At 42.0% G+C, this 21,102-nt stretch overlaps 1 protein-coding gene across 1 annotated transcript in view; it reads right to left on the bottom strand.

The window, feature by feature from the left end:
- LOC122794159 (protein ABHD1-like) overlaps positions 1–21,102 on the bottom strand; it is a 565,767-nt gene that overhangs the window by 222,328 nt on the left and 322,337 nt on the right. The window contains exon 6 of the mRNA XM_044062358.1: positions 675–848. Within this exon, the coding sequence (XP_043918293.1) occupies positions 675–848 (174 nt within the window). The remainder of the gene's footprint in view (positions 1–674; positions 849–21,102) is intronic.

Here is a 21,102-nt window from a genome sequence, read left to right as displayed (position 1 = left end):
ACAAAACAAGTCTTACGTGGAAAGACTGAAAGCCCTGTCTTTGTATTCTGTCTTCTACAGGTTGCTAAGAGGTGACCTGTGCCTGACTTACAAGGCAATCTGATGGAAATTCTACACATTTAGAAATCAAATTTTAGGAGGGTCACCCGCTCTAGGGATCTTAACCTAGCCTCTATCATGAACAGGTCATGCTGGAGAGAAAGATACATCTCCCAGAGACTGCCACTTCTCTGGCACAAGCTTCCAGTTCATGTGAAAAAGAGCCCCTCCCTAACCCTCTTAAAATGCAACCTAGATCAATGTATGGGTGACCTCAGATTCACTCCTGGGGTGGTGCCCATGTCCCTCCTGGACAGAGGAGGTCAGTATTTAGTACCATAGCCCCTTACCTCTGTGAACTTCACTCATCTAATCATGACAGCTGGGGCAACTCGGGATAAATATGGCTAGGCTTGTAAGGGCTCTAGGGCTGTTAGCCTAGTAACCTCCTATGAACCTGTGAACCTATGAGTCAGTGCTTCAGAGGGAAGACAGCTTTGTGATACTTGGTTTCTGCTTGTCTTAGCAGCAGAGCTGTGAGGACAGCATTACTACTATATATAATTAATTTTCAATATGTATCTCAGTTTGCAGACAGCACATTTCATAAACCAAAAGTAAAACATAAAACCTACCTGCTAATGGTGTTGCGTAAACTGGATGCCAGATAAGAGTTGAATAAGAAATGGTTTAGGGGTTTCTCCAATGAAATGGTAGACTCTATGCTATTCCAGCAGATAGACAATGTTAGTGCAGCTAGAAGGTCTGACTTTGTCCTTGTTTTGGCGAGGTAGTTTAACAGAATCATCCTAAACATAGCAAGGAAGAGGGATAGGTAAGAGAAAAGGGAAAGACAAAACAATAATTACGTTACAAAAGATTTATGCCTACTTTGATAAAGCTTTAAGTTTATTGCTGGCTATAATTCCCTAGGTATAGTAACAGTCATTACAATTTTTGCTTCCATGCCTATGTGTAACTGTCCCTGATTTCCTCCTACCTTTGCTCTTGAATAACATTTATATTATTTTCAACCATGGATGAATGAATATGCTGCCTGTCTGTAATGCTGTTCATTCCCAATCCTGTCACAATGCGTAACATTACCATCAGCATACAAGACCTCTGAAATGATTACTCATTACTGTTAGCTGTCTGTCGTGTACAGTTTGTTCTGGAGTTCTGTACTGATATCCTGGGGTAAACATTCACAGTATGTGTCATCACTGATGCTATGCTCGTGTACAGTTTGTTCTGGAGTACTGTATTGGTATCCTGGGGTAAACATTCACAGTATGTGTGATCCCTGATGCTATGCTCGTGTACAGTTTGTTCTGGAGTACTGTATTGGTATCCTGGGGTAAACATTCACATTATGTGTGATCCCTGATGCTATGCTTGTGTACAGTTTGTTCTGGAGTACACTACTGGTATCTTGGGGTAAACATTCATAGTATGTGTGCTGACTGATGCTATGCTCATGTACAGTTTGTTCTGGAGTACTGTACTGGTATCCTGAGGTAAACATTCACAGTATGTGTCATCACTGATGCTATGCTCATGTACAATTTGTTTTGGAGTACATTACTGGTATTCTGGGGTAAACATTCACATTATGTGTGATCCCTGATGCTATGCTTGTGTACAGTTTGTTCTGGAGTACACTACTGGTATCTTGGGGTAAACATTCATAGTATGTGTGCTGACTGATGCTATGCTCATGTACAGTTTGTTCTGGAGTACTGTACTGGTATCCTGGGGTAAACATTCACAGTATGTGTGCTCACTGATGCTATGCTCGTGCACAGTTTCTTCTAGATTTCTGTACTGGTATCCAGGGGTAAACATTCACATTATGTGTGCTCACTGACGCTATGCTCATGTACAGTTTGTTCTGGAGTACTGTATTGGCATCCTGGGGTAAACATTCACAGTATTGCTCACTGATGTTATGCTCATGTACAGTTTGTTCTGGAGTACTGTACTGGTATCCTGGGGTAAATATTCACAGTATGTGTGCTCACTGATGCTATGCTCGTGCACAGTTTCTTCTAGAGTACTGTACTGGTATCCAGGGGTAAACATTCACATTATGTGTGCTCAATGACGCTATGCTCATGTGCAGTTTGTTCTGGAGTACTGGATTGGTATCCTGGTTTAAACATTCACAGGATTGCTCACCGATGTTATGCTGCAGTACAGTTTGTTCTGCAATCACTACTGGTATCTTGGGGTAAACATTCACAGTATGTGTGCTCACTGATGCCATGCTCATGTACAGCTTGTTCTGAAGTACTCTACTGGTATCCTGAGGTAAACATCCATAGTATATGTGCTCACTGATGCTATGCTCATGTGCAGTTTGTTTTGGAGTACTGTACTGGTATCCTGGGGTAAACATTCACAGTATGTATGCTCACTGATGCTATGCTCATGCACAGTTTCTTCTAGAGTACTGTACTGATATCCTGGGGTAAACATTCACATTATGTATGCTCATTGACACTATGCTCATGTACAGTTTGTTCTGGAGTACTGTACTAGTATCCTGGGGTAAACTTCCACAGTATGTGTGCTCACTGATGCTATGCTCATGTACAGTTTGTTCTGGAGTACTGTACTGGTATCCTGGGGAAAACATCCACAGTATGTGTGCTCACTGATGCTATGCTCATGTACAGTTTGTTCTGAAGTACTCTACTGGTATCCTGAGGTAAACATCCACAGTATGTGTGCTCACTGATGCTATGCTCATGTACAGTTTGTTCTGGAGTACTGTACTGGTATCCTGGGGTAAACATTCACAGTATGTGTACTCACTGATGCTATGCTCTTGTTTACCACATTCTGCAGTGACCCTGACAATGCATACAAATGATAGTTCATAGGTTTGGTAATTCTACCCCACAGTTATCCTGATTTTTGCACATGTCACAGTTCAAATACTTGCCTGATGGCTATAATTAACATACACAGCAAATATTTTCAGTGACATCACTCTGTTACCTATTACATTCTGTCTTACTGCTATCTTCACAATTACTGCTTGCCATCATTTATATTATGTACCAACAAATGCATGCTGGACTATAAAAAGTGACTCATTGTTAAGTGATGACTTGCATCACCCCCCCCCCCGCCCAAGTAAGCAGAATCCCCATTTTCACCTTAATAACATACTTTATAAAGGAATTACATCCAAAGAGAATAATACTGAAGTTACACTTTTGTCATGAAGCATCTCTACGGCTTCTTCCTGAGAAAAAATATACACAGAAGATGAGAGTGATTTCCGTACAGACACAGCTCTACCACAGTGTGATGAAACAGGTCAGTGAGATCTACTTTAATGACATCCTGTTTCTTTGATAATACATAATCTAGCCCAAGGTTCTGTGTATTCAGCATATATTCCGTGAAACCCCTGCATGAAATGTTTGGAAGGTTTGCCCCTCATGCAGAGTTTTAATGTTTTTTTTTTTTAGTTCATGGGTATATACTAGGCTAACAACCGCCAGGGCCTTTATAAACCTAGAAATGCAAAAAACCCAAATGTGTCCCTATCTATTATGGGATTTTATTAAGAAAAGGTATATTAGGAAGTTTCTAGAGGTTATGTGGGTGGTTATGCTAATTTGGGCATTACTGTCTGCCTCTGTCTATTAGAGACATGGGGGCCAGACCCAGGGTGAATTTCCGATTTCCCATCCATTGGTTAAGATTATGCTTAAATAGGGTAAGGGAAGGACTGTCATTCACTGATAGAGAGGATCTTGCTCCAGAGCATGGGGATTCTCTGAGACACATATCTGTCTTGCCAACATGTCTTATTTATGGTACAAGCAAAATTTAAATCCTTGGATCTAGTGCTTCTGATACTCTTCATTTTGCGGATGTGCCCTGTATGCCAGGCATGAGATTATATCACCGCAGATGGGTGGGACTCAGTCCCACAATCCACTGGGGCCAAACTAATTAATTAAACACTTGCTAATTCATTGGTAAACACTAGGTAATCAGTCTGCAGCCTATTATGTGCCTAGCCAATGCTCAGCTCTGACAAACGGGTAAAATTAAACCCTGTATATTGTGCATGTGAGGTAATCTCCTTAAACTTTAAGCCAGTCCCAATGATTTTTTTTCATTTACATATTCCCCTCAATCAGGATGTTGCAGTAGCAGATCTCAGCTCATGGCACTATAACCAAAGTACTCAGCTCTCTAAATCAGTATTTCAACAGTGACTGCACTGTACCTATAGAAAAGATGACATCTTGCATATTTCTTATAACTCTTGTTATCTATTGAAATGCCAGTATTACAACATGCAGTAAAACCATTATCTCACAAAAGTTTTATGCAAAAAGATACCTTTAAACTTTAAAGTTTAATTTTATTTTAAATTATTTTTTCACTTTAAACTTTAATTTTGCAAATTCTTCTCCCAGGCTACAAACACTAGGAACAATAAAGAGCAAGGCTACATTTTTCCAAACACAAATGGTAACTTAACAATCAAGAATTGTCTGGATAAAGAAACATCACAAATACAAGAACGCCCTTTAATTATAATAGACTAAGTACAAGGAATACATACTGCAATTGTTAGCTATTAGCATTTAATGGGCGAATTGTTTCTACCCAAGGAAGAGTACACTTTGAGTCCAGAAAAAGCTTTACCTTTTTATGGCTCTCTAAAATATTTTATCTGAGCACTAGCAGGGACAGAACCTATGAATACAAATGTAGGGCAGTAGAAAGGTACTAGCAAAGACATTTTATTTTTCATCTTATTTCATATGAAGTCTGGCAACAAAACATTTTTGTTCAAGATAATATTAATGTACCATGATGTTAATGGTAGAAGATCTTTGGTCCGTCATGTTCATATGAATATTGCAGATAACCCTCTGTTATCACTTATCTCTGCCACAGTCCTCTTCTGATATACAAGTACTAATCTTTTGACACACATACTTTTATCATTTTTACAAGCACTGTACTGTATGTTCCCACTATCAGGTTTGTGAAACATCCAAGGCTAAGCCTGGAGCTAGCTGGATAGTCACACACACACACACACACACACACACACACACACACACACACACACACACACACACACACACACACACACACACACACACACACACACACACACAAAGACACAGACACACACACACAGACACACACACACACACACAAAAGATCCATTCTTCTGCCCTGTTTTGCTCTGCTTTCTTCTCTTTCACTGGCTGAAATGTAGAGTACCAAGGAGCCAGTGAGAAGAAGACTTCCTGTAGCAAAACAGAGCAGTCTTTTTAAACCAAAAATAGACAGGAGTAAAGAAGATAAAACTGTAGTCTAACACAATATTCATGCAGTTCAGCTCGTAAAATGGATACAGCAGGAACGGTGGTATGTATGGCTTAGGCAAGAAAAAAAAACCAGCACATACAATGTAAGGATTAGTATGGACTCAATACATGCAACAGTTGGTTTTTCAGCTCTTAATGTTTCCATTACTAGGACGTCCCTGCAAGAATGTGAAACTATATCTGTGTCTAAAGTCTGAGACCCAAGCAGTGACCAAAACACATTATGGTGGTCATTTCATACCTGATTATTATTATTATTCGGTAAATGCATTACATGTGTGTGAGCCATTAGAGAGAGAGAGAGAGAGTGTGTGTGTGTGTGTGTGTGTGTGTGTGTGTGTGTGTGTTTAAAGTCCGAGACAAGCACTGACCACAGCATACTATGTTAAAGTCATTTCACATATTATTATTATTATTATTATTATTATTATTATTATTATTATTATTCAGAAGACATTGCAAGTATGTGAGCCATTAGAGGTTATTTTAGCCTAATATTATTGAAATTTATCTTTTTAAAAGGTATATTAGCCAAATAACACACTCTTGGAGCATAGCATCTATTTAAGTGGCTTGCTCAGAGTTACACTGTGGGCATATGGAGGTTGAAAGAATCAAGCCCTTGACTACATAAAGCAGACCACTAAGATCTTAGAGCCTTAATCCTCCACCTAACTGCCAGACCTTCATTAGCTTTTTCATTTTCAGTTACTGAGGATTATAGTCAATGATGCCAGTCAGGAGCGACCTTAGGTCAACTGGTGCCCTAGGCAAAGGGGCTTCACGGTGCCCCCCACCACATCACCCGGTGCTCCCATCTTGGTCTACCTACACCAAATAAATACTGGAAAAGCACCCCTGCTAGAGTAGCGCCCTAGGCAGCTGCCTAGTTGGCCTATGTCTAAGGACGGCTATGATGCCAGTCATAAGTTTCATGGTTCTTGTTCAGAAAATGCATATTGACGTAAAACATTGTTCTGTTAACTCTTCATGTGAATTAGTCCATCTCTGATTTTGCCTCATATTTATGCCCTGTCACTTGTTAGCTTCTTTTTTCTCCTTGTAAATCACTGAGGATTACAGTCAAGCAACAATGCCAGTCATTGGAGGTTTATAATTCTTTGTTTAGAAAACTTATGTCAATGGAACTTCTAGTGTTTTGTTAACTTTTTTAGTTAATTAGATTTGTTTGGTACCTAAAGCTCTGAGCTCTTCACGAATGGTTTAATGTAGTTAAAATTACAGTGTTTGATTCCTTCTACCACCATTTCCTTACTGTGTGACCCTGAGCAAGTCACTTAATCAGAAAGTGCTCTTGGGCAACCCTGAAAATGAACACTTGTCCAGTGGGTTTATCTTTTTAACAAAATGTAATTATTATTGTATCTGCTTTTTCCCCTTCCCTTATTATTTTTGTCTTTGTTCAGAATTCTTGAGCAAAGAAGCTGATGGTATTTCATCTGTTTCTTGTAAAATGTGTAGCTTTCCAGCAAGTTATCATGGACTGGATTCTTTAAATAAATGATAGACTTAAAACTTTGTATTCTTCAGAAAATGCTTGCTAATATAAAGACTACCACTGTTTAAGCAATTTTCTATGCATATAAGAGAAATATTTAAACTCTGTTCCTAATTTTGGATTTTTATCTCTGATATTTGAGCTAAGAAGTTGAAAGGGCAAAGGGAAGTTTCAGTCGTTTGCACTGTGTGGTTCTGTCAGCAGTGAAATGGGATATATTTCTGGATCATTATTTATGAATTTTTTAATTCAGTTGATGTCTAGCAATATCTGGTGTGCAGTCACATCTGGCCATAACTGCTGTGTATGTAAATACTTTGTTCCTGCATCCCAAAGAAGTACTGCTGTAAAGGAAGTAATAGATTGTAGTAAACATGAGCCATGATCTTTAGGTATGTCCCCGGATTTACTAATCTTCCGTGTAAGACTAGATTAGTCTTACACGGAAGCGCCAGTGTAAGAGTATGATGGCAGCGTGCCATGCATATTAATGAGGGCGCGCTGCCTCAACTCTAAAGCTTACACAGAGCATGGGCGAGTGTAGGGGGCATGTCGGACTGCCGAGCAGACCAAAAATCCATGCCCCTGCAATGAAGAAATGCCGCAATTTTGAGTTACATGAACGAGTCCGCTCACATGTGTACAATGTAACACTACACTCCCCTATATGTTAAACAATTTACAAAATTAAAAATAAAAATAATTAAAAAAATGTTTTCTTCCAATATAGCTGCCCATATTTGCGCGGGTTTGCACGGGTTTGCCCATTGCTTAGCTACAGTTAGCAGCTTAGACACCAGAAGAGGATAATAAGAAAAATATATGCAAATTAAGCAAAATAGCGATAGCGTAGTGGTTAGAGACTTTGCACAAAGAGGAGGCAGTCACGGTTCAAGTCCCACTACTGCACATTCCATTTTCTGTGGGAAATCTGTATACAAAAATATTTCCTGACATTTTTTATGTATAAGTTTTATAAAAAGCATTGAAATGTTAAATGTAGTAGTGAACGAATTATATATATATGAAGGTGAAATGGTTATGCATTCTGAGGCATGAGTACTCTATTTTCAGCAATATAAAGCACTGCTAAGCACATTTTACCAGTATTGAGCATATTTAAATACAATTGCGCATAGCTGCGCACCGCGCTAACTAGCGCAACTGCAACATATTTGCGCATAGCTGCACACCGCGCTAACTAGCACAACGTTGGGCAACTTCGGGCAACATCGAGCAACATTGAGCAATGTTGAGCAACATCGAGCAATGTTGAGCAATGTTGTGCAAAGTCGGGCAAAGTTGAGCAAAGTTGGGTAAACATGCTCACACCTTCTTTACTGTTCCTTAACCAGTCAGGTCTGCCCAGCAGTAAAATAAAAAGCAGTGACAGGGCTCGAACTCAGGATACTGTGCACTATAGTCACAGTACTTAACCACAAAGCCATGACATTTCACAAAGATGCACTTTCAACAGACACATATCTATCAAAGGAATTTTAAACATTGCCAACATCAGCTAAGCAGGAGTGCCTACAGCTGAGTTTTTCCAAAAGTGGCCAATCACAAATAAGTGCAGGAAATGAGCCATATTTAAGCTCCACAGGCGGGAATACTTGCTATAACTGGTTGTAGCTTCCTTCTGCAGTTAGCATGGCTGGTGTTGATGAAGGCACTCGTACAGCACAACGCTGGGGCATCCAGGAGTCCAAAATGATGGTTTGGCTCCTTGTCCACAATCATGAGGAAAGACTCCTGCGGGGCCAGTACCAGGGTACCCAATATAAAATGGAGGCCTGGAACAGTCTTGCCCGTGATCTCACCAGTGCCACTGGAGTTCCTCAGACTGGTGAGCAGGTCAGGCACCATTATTCTGACCTGAAGAGATGTAGCGAGGATCAACTGGACCAGTGGATCCAGGAATCCTGTACGATGCGTAATGCCCCAGTACTGAGTAAGTAGCCATTGTATTAAGTAGTTGAGAATTGCTATGCATGTCTATACTATGGATAGGTATGTCTCAATATCACTGCATTTACTTCACAGCTGCAGGTGACCGGGGTATGAACCAGCAAGCCCATGAAGATAGGCTGCAAAGGGTGTGTCATGAGGCAGGTTAGTAATTATTCTGCATGTACTGTTATATAAAATAAATGAGAGAGCCTTCAAAAAGTCATTTAACCCAATAAATAAAGGTGTAATAATCCTTTAATAAATGTATGATTCATGAAGTGCATCTGTGTCATTTTCTTTGATATGTTGTTTTACTGTTGCATTCTACAAATAGTAGTGTTGTATTAAGCACTGTCAACCCACACTTGGGTAGGCCCATATAATGTGGATGAAGGGAGTGCCAGTAACTTGGATGCATATGTACAGCCCTCAAGTGTTGGTTCATGGCCAGCATTTACAGGTTAATCTGGAACATGAGTAGCTTGGTATTGTGTTCCCCGGAAATGTCAGTGTGCTGCCAGAAATGTAGGGAGCTGTTAACATATAACTGATATTTTCACCTGAACATATCTAGATAATTATATGAAAGTAGATCTGTCAGTGTACCATCTTAGCAGTAGTGTGTGAGAGCAACTCTCAAAATATACTGCAGTAACATCTGCATCTTGGACAGTTTGTATATAAGATACAGCTCATGTATATAATGATCTAGCAAAATCCAATTGCACAATATAAGGACATTGGGTAGTGTAATAATACATGTAAGGGACATATAACTGCAGTTAATAGGAATGTAATGAAAACTAGAAGGATATATAAGTTGTTAATTGAGATATCTTTTCCCACCCTACTGTATATGCATAAAAAATGCAATTCCACACCTCAATCGGTATGTCAAATCTCAAAACATTTGTTGAGACATATGTCCTATTGGTTTATAAATATTTGCATTTATTTCTATGCATGTGCCCTGTTAAAATACCACAATAGTGGTGGCCTGTTGCCATCAATTCCAGCTGCATGTTGTTGTAATGTCCACTGTTGTTCTATATATGCATGTGCTATGCTTGCTTTTCAGCTGTTAAAAATCTGGTGTGTTGGTTTAATGGGAATACTTCTTCATGCTGTTATAACTAATTGGGAATGCTGTTAACTGTTACGAACCCATATCTTTATTAAACTCTCCAAAACATAGTTTGTATGGGAAGGCCAGTCCCAGCGGACCCACCTGTCCCACCTCAGTTGGCCATGGCACCTTGCACCAGCAGATCTGGTGCCTAGCCTGGGAGCTCCTCCTCCATTGGCCCTGTCCCATCTTCGGTTGGAACTTCTGCAGGGGATGGGGCTTGGCCCCCCCATGCAAGCATGGGCGGAGGGGCACCTATTACCCTTCCAACGGTCCGGGCTGTGGTGCATAGAGAGATTGAACGTTCTGTTGCAGAACCTCTACTCCAGCTTGAGGCCTGAGTGACGCAACTCCCGAGTCAGCCTGCCCCTCCTGCACATCCCCCAGCACAGCCACCCTCTGGGCCGTGAAGGTGCAGTGGTGACTGCCCATGGGTGAGGACCTCAGTCCCGCTGTTTCCATCTGGGGGCTCATGGGCTTGCGATTTCCAAACATCCCTCCCTGTCAAAGGTGTTCACCCACCACATCTGTCATATACCGCCCCTGTATGCGTCTTGTTTGTCTTGTCTGTTTACCTCCCCAACCTACCTCCCCAAATATACCTACTTCCCCTATCCCACATTCCACTCTAACCTGAAAAAAAAAAAAAGGGCAATCTGCTCCCAAAAAAAAAAAATTCCACCCCGTATATAGCTGCCCATTTTGCACACGTGTCCACTGGACACATTAAATATTATTTAATTAGCATTACAACATACTTTGTTGTCCTCACCACTCTCTCAGGGGTTGAAGGGTTCATATCTACCTCCAAATTTATTGCATATGCACAGCTGTTGCTGTTGAAGAAATGGGCAGCTATGGACCTTCCCTACACCCATCCTGCACATCTCAAACTATTTTCCATACTGTCTTTCCCTCTTTGTGCTCCTTTTTCACCACTTTTCTATCTCCCCATTTTTCTTTTCTTTTAAAGAAATTAGCGCGGGGGTGAGCGGGATTAAGCACTATTAAGCAGTAGTTAGCGGGTTTGCGTGGGTTTGCGCTTGTCTGCGCTTAGCTAAGCAATGCACAGCATTGCGCAAACCTGCTCAAACCTGCTTACAACTGCTTAAAAGTGCCTTAGTCACTCTGTATGTGAGGGCCTTTGTTCTGCTCAGGAGCAAAATAAAACACCTCTGTAAGTCTCAAACCCCAGACCTTGCACACACTACACAACATGAAGTATCACTAAGCCATGGTAGATATACATCAAGTCGGTGCTTAAATAATTATATCATGCATCAGAATGAGTGAATGTAAAGGAAGATTAGGAAAACCATACCACACAACTTGTTCTGTGGATGTTGACCAACAGTTGTTGTGGGATTACATTACATGACTGTGATAAGAGAAGCAGCTATTTTAACAGGAAATAATGTTACACCATCACTTTACAACCCCACACAGTATCACAGCAGGACAAACACTGGCATATCTGTTTAGGGCAGAGGCCATACCTCTCAACTGTCCCTACTTTTCAGGGATGTCCCTGATTTTGACACAAATTTTAGCTCTGTCCCTTTGAATCCCTCCTAAAACTACTGACTTTGGGCAGAAAGGTGGTGAATTACACTTAATGAATAATGACAATAATTAAGAGTTAGACACTTCTTTTACTTCAGAAAATGTGTATCAATTCATATGCTCTGATTCTCTCCATGTTTCAACTTAATGGCACTAATATTTTAAAGGTGTCCCTGATTGTCCCTGACTTTTTCTTGACTTTTCCCTGATTCTGTTCAAATATGTACATGATTGGTTGAGAGGTCTGGCAGAGGCAGAAACACAGAGACATATTAGCCTTTCTGCTGTTACACACTGTGCAAATAGCTTTGGAAGGAGTTTTGGAAGCATACCCTTATGCAGGAATACAACAATGAAATACAAATGGATGTAGCCATGTACTGGTAGCAACCAACTGTAAGAATGCCATTGCTCTATTGCTGAAAAGACCTGTGTGGTGCACAGACAAAAAATAACAGGCTATTCTCTGGCTATCACGTGGATATGTCCACAGTTGGGAGTTACACAGACAGGCTACTTGCCTTGATAAACTAATATGTACACAGCAACCCTGTAAGTCCAGCAAGATAAAATCCACACAATACTACTTACGCTCTCTCTACTTCTGCAACCCTACCCAAATGTAGAATATACCTGTGTGTGCAGGGTCTACCAAGGATGTAGGTAAGCATACTCACTGTACTGAAATGTGTCCAGATTTTCTGAGCAGCTCGTGCTAATGTCAACACTAAAAAAGCACAAACTGTTTAGAACTGGGTAAATTAATATTTGCAGTATAGCAGTTCACAAACAATTCTTGTGCCAAAGGAATACATCTCTATAACTGGCTTTGTATGGCAGTTAATTGTAACAGTTGAAAAGAAAGTACATCTTTCCATGTATCTTGGGGTAGCATTTTGAGGGGTGAGTACATTTCTACACTGACAAGTGGGTACTGGAAGCAGCAACATTAGGTCTGAGTACAAAATGTAAATCTCTGGCTACAACCCTGGCTTCTGATATAAGAACTATACCAACCTTCTGTCTTAAACAATGATGTCCACACCAAACAAGGATGATCTCCATCTTGGAAAGCTGAAAGGGCCACGCCTACATGAGTCAGCAATTTATAGTACTGGGTTGCTATGACAGTGATTACTGAAATTACTACACAGCAGGCTGCATGCAGTTAGCAAATGGTGGCCACTAATTGGTGCAGAGGCCATCACATGCTCATGTGCAAATTCCTACAAAAGCAGGCTGCAATCTCTGCTAACAAACTCAATCATTCTATTGCAGCGACTGACAGAGAGAGATGTCTGTCAGTGTGCCGCTGATGTGCGTAGACAACAGCTTGCAACAGGGGTTGGTGTTAATATCCATCCCCCCCTCACCAGAGTGGAGTAGCTGCTCATGAGCCTGGTGGCACCTGCCCAACAACAACAGCAGCAGACATACACCATGATGGAGGTTGGAGCCACCCAGCAAGCACACTGTTATCTGTATTGGTAGATCATGCATATGTGAGATGTGGAGTGTATCGTTCAAAGATGTGGAGCCTGTTGTTGTGCAATACTGATCATTTGGAACATAATCTGTAGCCCTGTGAATGTAAACTGTTGTTGTACTGTAAGACTGCAAACACACAGTAGCAATGCCACAGTTGTGGCCACTGACAAACTGTCGCATCTCTATGTAGGTACCTCTGGGGGTGACATCAAGGCAGTGGACAGATGTTGGTGAGTGTGTTCTACATTTATTATTGTAAATAAAAAGTGCATGTCATAGTTAAAGTGTAGGCCATGTACACATGTAACACACCTACCCATAACGCATGCTGTGCATGTTTGGTGTAAGAGCACGCACATCTCACTAATGTGATTAGCTGCCTCAAACACATGCAATACCCAGACCATCTCAAACAAATGGGGCTGGACCGTAGTGACCATTGGATAGGCACAGTTGATACTCAACATGCACATAACATACACATCTATGTCATACACAGAGCATTTTAACATGCTACACATAAAGGATTCCCAAACCCTCTGTAAAGACACACTCCAGTATCCAAAATCTCATCCACACATTACACATAATATACATGAGGGGTAGAGGCCTATCCTGGGGCATTTAAACACTCTGCAACCCACTACACATTCATGTCAGGGAATGCTCCTTATTGGCCTCCTTACAAACTCATGTAACAACTGGTTGTGAAATGGTGAATTTAGCCAAGGTAGTACAGTTCCGGCACAGCATGGTTAGTGCTGGTTTGTGAAACATTTGTAGCCTTGAGTGACCACCTGATGCTTCATGATGATGGCCTATGGTACTATACCCCATACAGTTATTGTAACCACAGTACTACACATAGCTGTCATTGCTACACACCATAATGATGCATGTGTGCACACATATGCACCTCTAAACAGTATGCATACCAATCACCATTTGCACAATTGACACATATATGTCTTGTGATGCTATTGAGTGGCTAGGTCATATGACACATATTGGGTATGTGTATTGTTTAAATATGCAGTTGTGTTTTAGCATGCCATGTCATGGATGAGACTGGCATGTCCGCAATATGATCTACGCTCACCATAAGTACCGTAGATTAGGTATGTGGCTGAATGGTATTACATCAATTATCCATGCACCACTGATGATGTTGTGTGAATACTCATCATGCATGTGCTAAAAATGTGTCCACAATTATTTGCTAAAGACACAGAGGCTGTAATCAGCATTGGATACCTATCTAACAGACAGATACACATCCAGCAATGGTATGTACACCTGTGAGTTATGGTGCACAGTGCATCACAGGGTTATGAATACCTGCACAGCAATGTTGTGACCATGTATGCATTGTGTTCCCGGGGGAGGGCCATCACCTAATAACAAAACACATGCATCAAAGCCATGTATACTGTTAGTAACAAGGACTGAATACACTTGCACTGCATGCTGTTGAGCAACACATGTCCTGCATGCTGACATGTGTGATATGACTGTTTTGCTTGTGATACTGTACCCCACCATCACCTGCTATTGTGTATGTTCTGTGATTGCTGGTGTTGTGTGTGTCTGCTTTCGGGAGGAGTGTAGTTTTGTGTGTGTGCATGTGCGCATGTGTGCATGTGCGCATGTGTGCATGTGCGCATGTCTGCATGTGGTTTTAAGTCATGTTCAGGTCTTAAAGTGTGTTTCCTGTTTTCCTCTCACAGGTGGTGAGGTGGGGCTGTTTCAGTACAGCAGGGAACCTGATGTCACTGAGACAGACAGTGATCATGAGGATAGGTGTGTTGAGGCACATGCAGGTTTGTCAGGGTCTGTTGTTGGGCCACCAATTGACAGTACACAAGTCTCCACCCCATCCATGCACATAGTCTGCCTGTACTTCCATCATCACCATTGCCCTTAGCTGAGGGACAGTGTATGATTGGCATTGGCCAGGACAGTGTGGTATCTATGGCACATGTATCAGGACACAGCAGCCATAGCCAGATGTCTGGAATGGTACCACATAGGCAGATGCCCTGGGGTTCTCGTCAGAGCACTGCTGGTCATCATGCCCCTGGCAGACATGCCACACCTCTTTCTACCACACACATGTTCCAGGCTGTCATGGAGGCACAAACACAAATAGAGCGGTACACCAGACAGGGGCTAAGGGTACAGAGGGCTCATTACACCTCTGTAAATGACAGTATCCATGACCTAGCAGGTGCCATATGTAACTACACTGAGGTCATTGACAGATGTTGGGGTGAGACATTGGATGTCCTCCACAATGTCATGTCCATGTGTCAGGACAGTGTGGGATGGTTGAGACATCGACATGGACGTATACCAGCAACATCACCAGCTGGAGGTCACCGTGGATGTCCAGCAAGTCACAGCTGCTCCCGTAGTGCCAGTACCAGCCCCAGCAATGTTGGGGGGTATGTCCATAGACTGTCCTAGCAGACCACGTGCACGTGGTTCTGGCCAGTCCCAGCAGGGACCTGGATCCAGTGGACATTTGTCAGCCTCTTCGGATAGTACCCAATCTGGATTAGTACCTGATACTGTCTGTAGCACCCCTGCCAGGCACAGGTTCCATATCCATGGCCAGAGAAGGTGAGCTGTAAAGCCTGCCAAGTACAGTCTGTAGCTGTCTCACAAATCCCTGTATATGGCAGCCACATGGTGGAACTGTGTGCATGCAGACACACACACATAAACCAGAAACCTAGGGCAAGCACATACCCGCACACATGGCATCAACATTGGCCCATAACAGTACTCATGGCCCTCACACACACACACACACACACACACACACACACACACACACACACACACACACACACACACACACACACACACGTCGATTGTATGGCTCAGTGTAGGCCTCTGGCAAACCAACAACACACCGTGTGCATATGATGAAACCTGTGCCACCTCCTGTCATCTGTAACATTGATGCAGGGACAGGCTAACATTGTGCTGATGCACAGGGTGACTTTAATAAAGTATATCAATGGTTGGATGTGTAGCATGTTGTCAGCAGTAAAGTGTAATTATATCCTTGAAGGTATAGCTGAGCAGGCATGATGCATTAAAGCTGTAATTAGCAATGTTGTATTGTTTTCACCAGTGTTTATTTCAATTATGTTTTGTTTGCCCATGTGCCACTTGGCTGATGTGTGTAGTTGTGTCAGCATGCATTACACAGTGGACAGTAAGTTTGGGGTGTGTGCAACACACGTTTGCAGGTGTCCATTTGTGAACATGGTGGAGGTGCACTGTCTGCATGTACATGCATATTGGACACATGGGCAGGGTGACATGCCCTGTATTGGCCAGTGTTAACACTCCATAGTTTCTATTGGTGGCCAGTATGCATTGTACTACACACATTTTGGAACTTTAGTACGCATGTGTGTGTATGACACGGGTAGACACTGTGCTGTGGGTGATGCTGTTGTTGCTATCTGTCATTGGTTTGCATTACTAAGGTTAACACTGTCCCAGCTGCATAATCCTTTAGTAAAGCACACTGTTCACCTTCAGGGTTGCATGGACCGTGCTATTACAAACACAAGAAATTCTCACTTATACAGTAAAAGTGCATTAGTGTCATGATCCCCTGCCATAAACTAAATACATAATAGGAGGTGTGAAGTTGTACCAGAAAAGAGTTACATACCAAGAAGGGATAACCTCTCTGGTCAGTATCACTGGGAAAATACAAGCCCTCATTAGACATACAAGGCAAGCTTCAAAATACAAAATGGCAAGAATTCCAAAGACAATACTAAAGCTTTCTTTAGTGTTGTTTACAATCTACTGGGGAAATCTCAGATCGGGTCACAGTTAATGTAAATGGTCACAAAGTACACTTATTTGATTGACATTACCAATTTCTTGCCAGACAGCTTGAATGTGGATGTCACCACCCTGTCGTTACACAAGGGCCACATTTCCAGATGTGAACAATGTAAAACCTGATGATTCACAGACACTCTACTTAAAATATCTCTTTACCAAAGTCCAAACCACAGTGGCAATGGTACTGGACAGTGTCCCTGGCTGTGTCATACACAAGCTGACATATGAAGTCACCACTCACCTAAACACTCTGTCCAGATGCAGCCTCTATACAGGTTACATACTTGTGGAATGACACATGGTAATGGTGTTCACAGTCCACAAGGGTTGAGCTACAACGTTGTCTTCTTCTTCTTCTCCTTTTGGATGCTCCCATTAGGGGTCACCACAGTAGATCATCTGTTTCCATTTCTTCCTGTCCTCTGCATCTTGGACTGTCACACCATCCACCTGCATGTCCTCTCTCACCACCGCCATAAACCTCATCTTAGGCATTCCTCTTTTCCTGTTACCTGGCGGCTTCATCCTTAGCATCTATTTCACAATATACTCTGCATCCCTCCTCAGCACATGTACAAACCAACTTAATCCCGCCTATCTGGCTTGGTCTACTAACCTTCAAACTTGGGCTGACCCTCTAATATACTTATTCCTAATCCTGTCCACCCTCGTCATACCCAGTGCAAATGTTAACATAAATTGATTAAGGATAGAACTACAACATATCCTGGAAACTCTCACCCTATAAGCCAGACAAATGTTATCTGGAAGTCTATGGAGCACAGCATTATGGAACTCATTAACAGAGACATTATGAACCTGCAAACACTGCACCATACCCACTTAGGTTCCCTAAAGGCCAGATCATGGCTACTACACCTAGTAGACTTCAAGCCAGTTAACAAGGCTATAGGTGAGGGAGGGGAGGTCCACACAGCCAAGCTATAGCTCACCAGCAATTCATACCCATCCCACATTCTGGTATTATACATAACCTCAACAGACTGACCATAAACGATTGTTAGATGATGGACTGACACACACTAACATTTGCAGCCTCCATGTACAATTCTATGCCAGTAACAAGTGGTATTCACCTGCACTCAGTCCTGGGACCACTCCTGTTTGGCATATAGCTTTCTTAGGTACAAGCAAACACAGTAGGGTTATGTCTGCCCACGTTTGATGAAAATGCATACTGTGGACTATACTTTATTCTCCAGATGACGCACACATCCTCCAAAAGGGTATCACAGAGACAGATACCTGGTGTCAAACTCATGCTGTAAAGCTATAAGCCAAAGAAAGCATAGTTATCCACTTTTAGAAAACAAAGTATCCCCAGAGTACCACATAGGTAGCAGCCCCGAAATGTGCAACAGGTACTAATGTATACATAGAGCCATGTGTTTAGTCATCTCTCCTTTGATAATCACATTACCAAAGGGTTTTGGAAAGCCCTCTGTGAAGCACATAAGCAATAAAGGGTTTGCATGCAGATCCACAGAGGTTGTTGCATACCTATAATGATTAGTCATCTTTGCCAGACTGCTTGCTTTGGTACAGGATTCAAATATACCTCAAGCATAAACCCTCACTCACACTCTTCAATAGAAACTGTGATGAGTGGATGTGAAACAGAAGAAGTAGCCTAGGGATTACTGCAGTGGCTAAGCTTGCCACAAGCATACAGAAGTGACCTAAGGTCTGGAAAGCGCCAGCACGCTCTGGCAAAGATAACAGATGCTTTCATGGAGAAAGCAGAGTACCCACCTATGAAATAATTGAGGTCAGCTGTATGTATATGGCTTTGCCCCACAGCTACCTTACATGTGTAATGCACATACAGTTGTCATTGTGATATGCCATACACTAGAAAAATCAAAACCTACTCCACATTGACCAATGGTGTCACACACACTCACAGTCAGCAATTGCAAGATTCAAACTCCTTCTTAACTACATTATGATACTACAGCTGTATGCATTTACACGATGCACTATACACATTACTGGAATTTCATCTTCCCACAGGTATATTTGTAGGATTGTGATATCATCAGACTTGACAAAGATGAGTATACCACTTTTAAGGGATGTGGGTAGTCTCCAAAAAGGTTGCTCCTCCCCAGGGAGAAACACACACTCGGCAAGTGAAGGATTCAAACCCCAACCTAACTACATTACGATACTACAGCAGTATGCATTTACATGACACGCTATACACATTACTGGGAATTCATCTTTCCACAGGTACATTTGTAGGATGGTGACATTATCAGACTTGACAAAGATGAGTATACCACTTTTTAGGGGTGTGAGTAGTCTCCAAAAAGGTTGCTCCTCTACAGGGAGACACACACACAATCGGCAAGTGCAGAATTCAAACCCCTACCTAACTACATTATGATATTACAGCAGTACACATTTACACGGCGCACTATACACATTACTGGGATTTCACCTTCCCACAGGTATATTTGTAGGATGGTGACATCATCAGACTTGACAAAGATGAGTATACCACTTTTAAGGGGTGTGGGTAGTCTCCAAAAAGACTGCTCCTCCCCAGGGAGACACACACAGTTGGCAAGTGCAGGATTCAAGCCCCTACCTAACTACATTATGATATTACAGCAGTACGCATTTACACGACACACAATACGCTATACACAATACTGAGGTTTCACCTTTCCACAGGTATATTTGTAGGATGGTGACATCATCAGACTTGACAAAGATATGTATACCACTTTTAAGGGGTGTGAGTTGTCTCCAAAAAGGTTGTTCTCTCCCCAGGGAGAGACAGACACACACACAGTTGGTAAGTGCAGGGTTCTTATTCCAAACTAAGTACATCTTTACACTTCAGCAAGCAATATGGAGTTACAGGGTGCAATACAGACATTACTTGCTAACAGTTTGCCCATAGGTTTTTTCACATTTTCTAACCTCAGCAGGCTTATCATACTAGGTGTATTGTGAGTGTATTGTATGCATAGGCCATGACCATATCATATATGGGTTGATGCACCACATGCTGGCACACACAGGGTCAAACCGGTGGCTAAGCTCTGTCAACCCAATACTAGACAATACAGTCAAGAGGAGTAGGGTCATACAACCACAACACCAACAGTCTCACATAGAACTACAATATAAGCACCAGCAAAACACACACATAAATACACATTACCATACTCGGAGAATACAATTCTTAATCTGAAAAAGAGAGAGTGCCCTTCTAAGCAAACAAGCAAGCAACATGCACCTCCAAGCACACGCCAGAAAACACATAATACACTAAAGCAGTGTGTCTCACAACAGGCCCTAAGGCAAAACAACATAACCAACACACTAGTAATAGGTGACTCCATAGTAAGGCACACAGATGTTCCACTCACTCGGCTGGACAAGGGGAAGGTTACTGTCAGTTGTCTGTCAGGTGCTATGATCCACCACATAACACAAGCACTTACATCACTCCATAACAGGTACATATATGACGTGCTCTTTGTACATGTCAGTGTGAATGATCTGAGACATACCTCCCAGGACAACATGACAAGAGATATATAGTAGCTCTATCATCATGCAGCCCAGGCTGTTATGACCCTGACCTTGAGTAGCATCTTACCTTCACCTACATGATATTGCAATATAACAGAAAGATGATAAACTTCAACAATTGGCTGAGCTTCTGGTGTCATTCAAAGTGGATCCAGTCTCTGTCTGCCTGTGATGACATGATAGACAAGTCTCGTTGCTTCGCTACAGATGTTTTGCATCTGTCACGACTATGCTTCTGAATACTGGCCAAGGCTCTTGCTGTCCCCATATTACCTTTTTTAGGCAAGGCTCAAAGGTTCATAGGTTCATAGGTAGGTACTAGGCTATCGGCCCTGGGGCCTATACAAGCCCAGCCAAAAAGGTACCCTGGCTTTTGCCACCCAAGAAATTTATTTTCCTGTGCCACTGTTGTGCAGAGACACAGAAGTGATCCCCGGGGTGAATTTCCTATTTCCCATCCAATCATCAAGATTTTTCTTGAAGAGTGCTAATGAGGAGCTTTGTTTGATATAGATAGGTAGTTTATTCTGGAGTATGGGAAGTCTCTGGGACAGGAATCTATCCCTCCGGCATGTTCTGTTTATTGTGGT

This window comes from Protopterus annectens, chromosome 2.part1 (assembly GCF_019279795.1).
Source record: "Protopterus annectens isolate FY-2018-M chromosome 2.part1, PAN1.0, whole genome shotgun sequence".
In the NCBI taxonomy this organism is placed as follows: domain Eukaryota; kingdom Metazoa; phylum Chordata; order Ceratodontiformes; family Protopteridae; genus Protopterus; species Protopterus annectens.
This window is presented reverse-complemented; position numbering and strand designations above follow the sequence as displayed.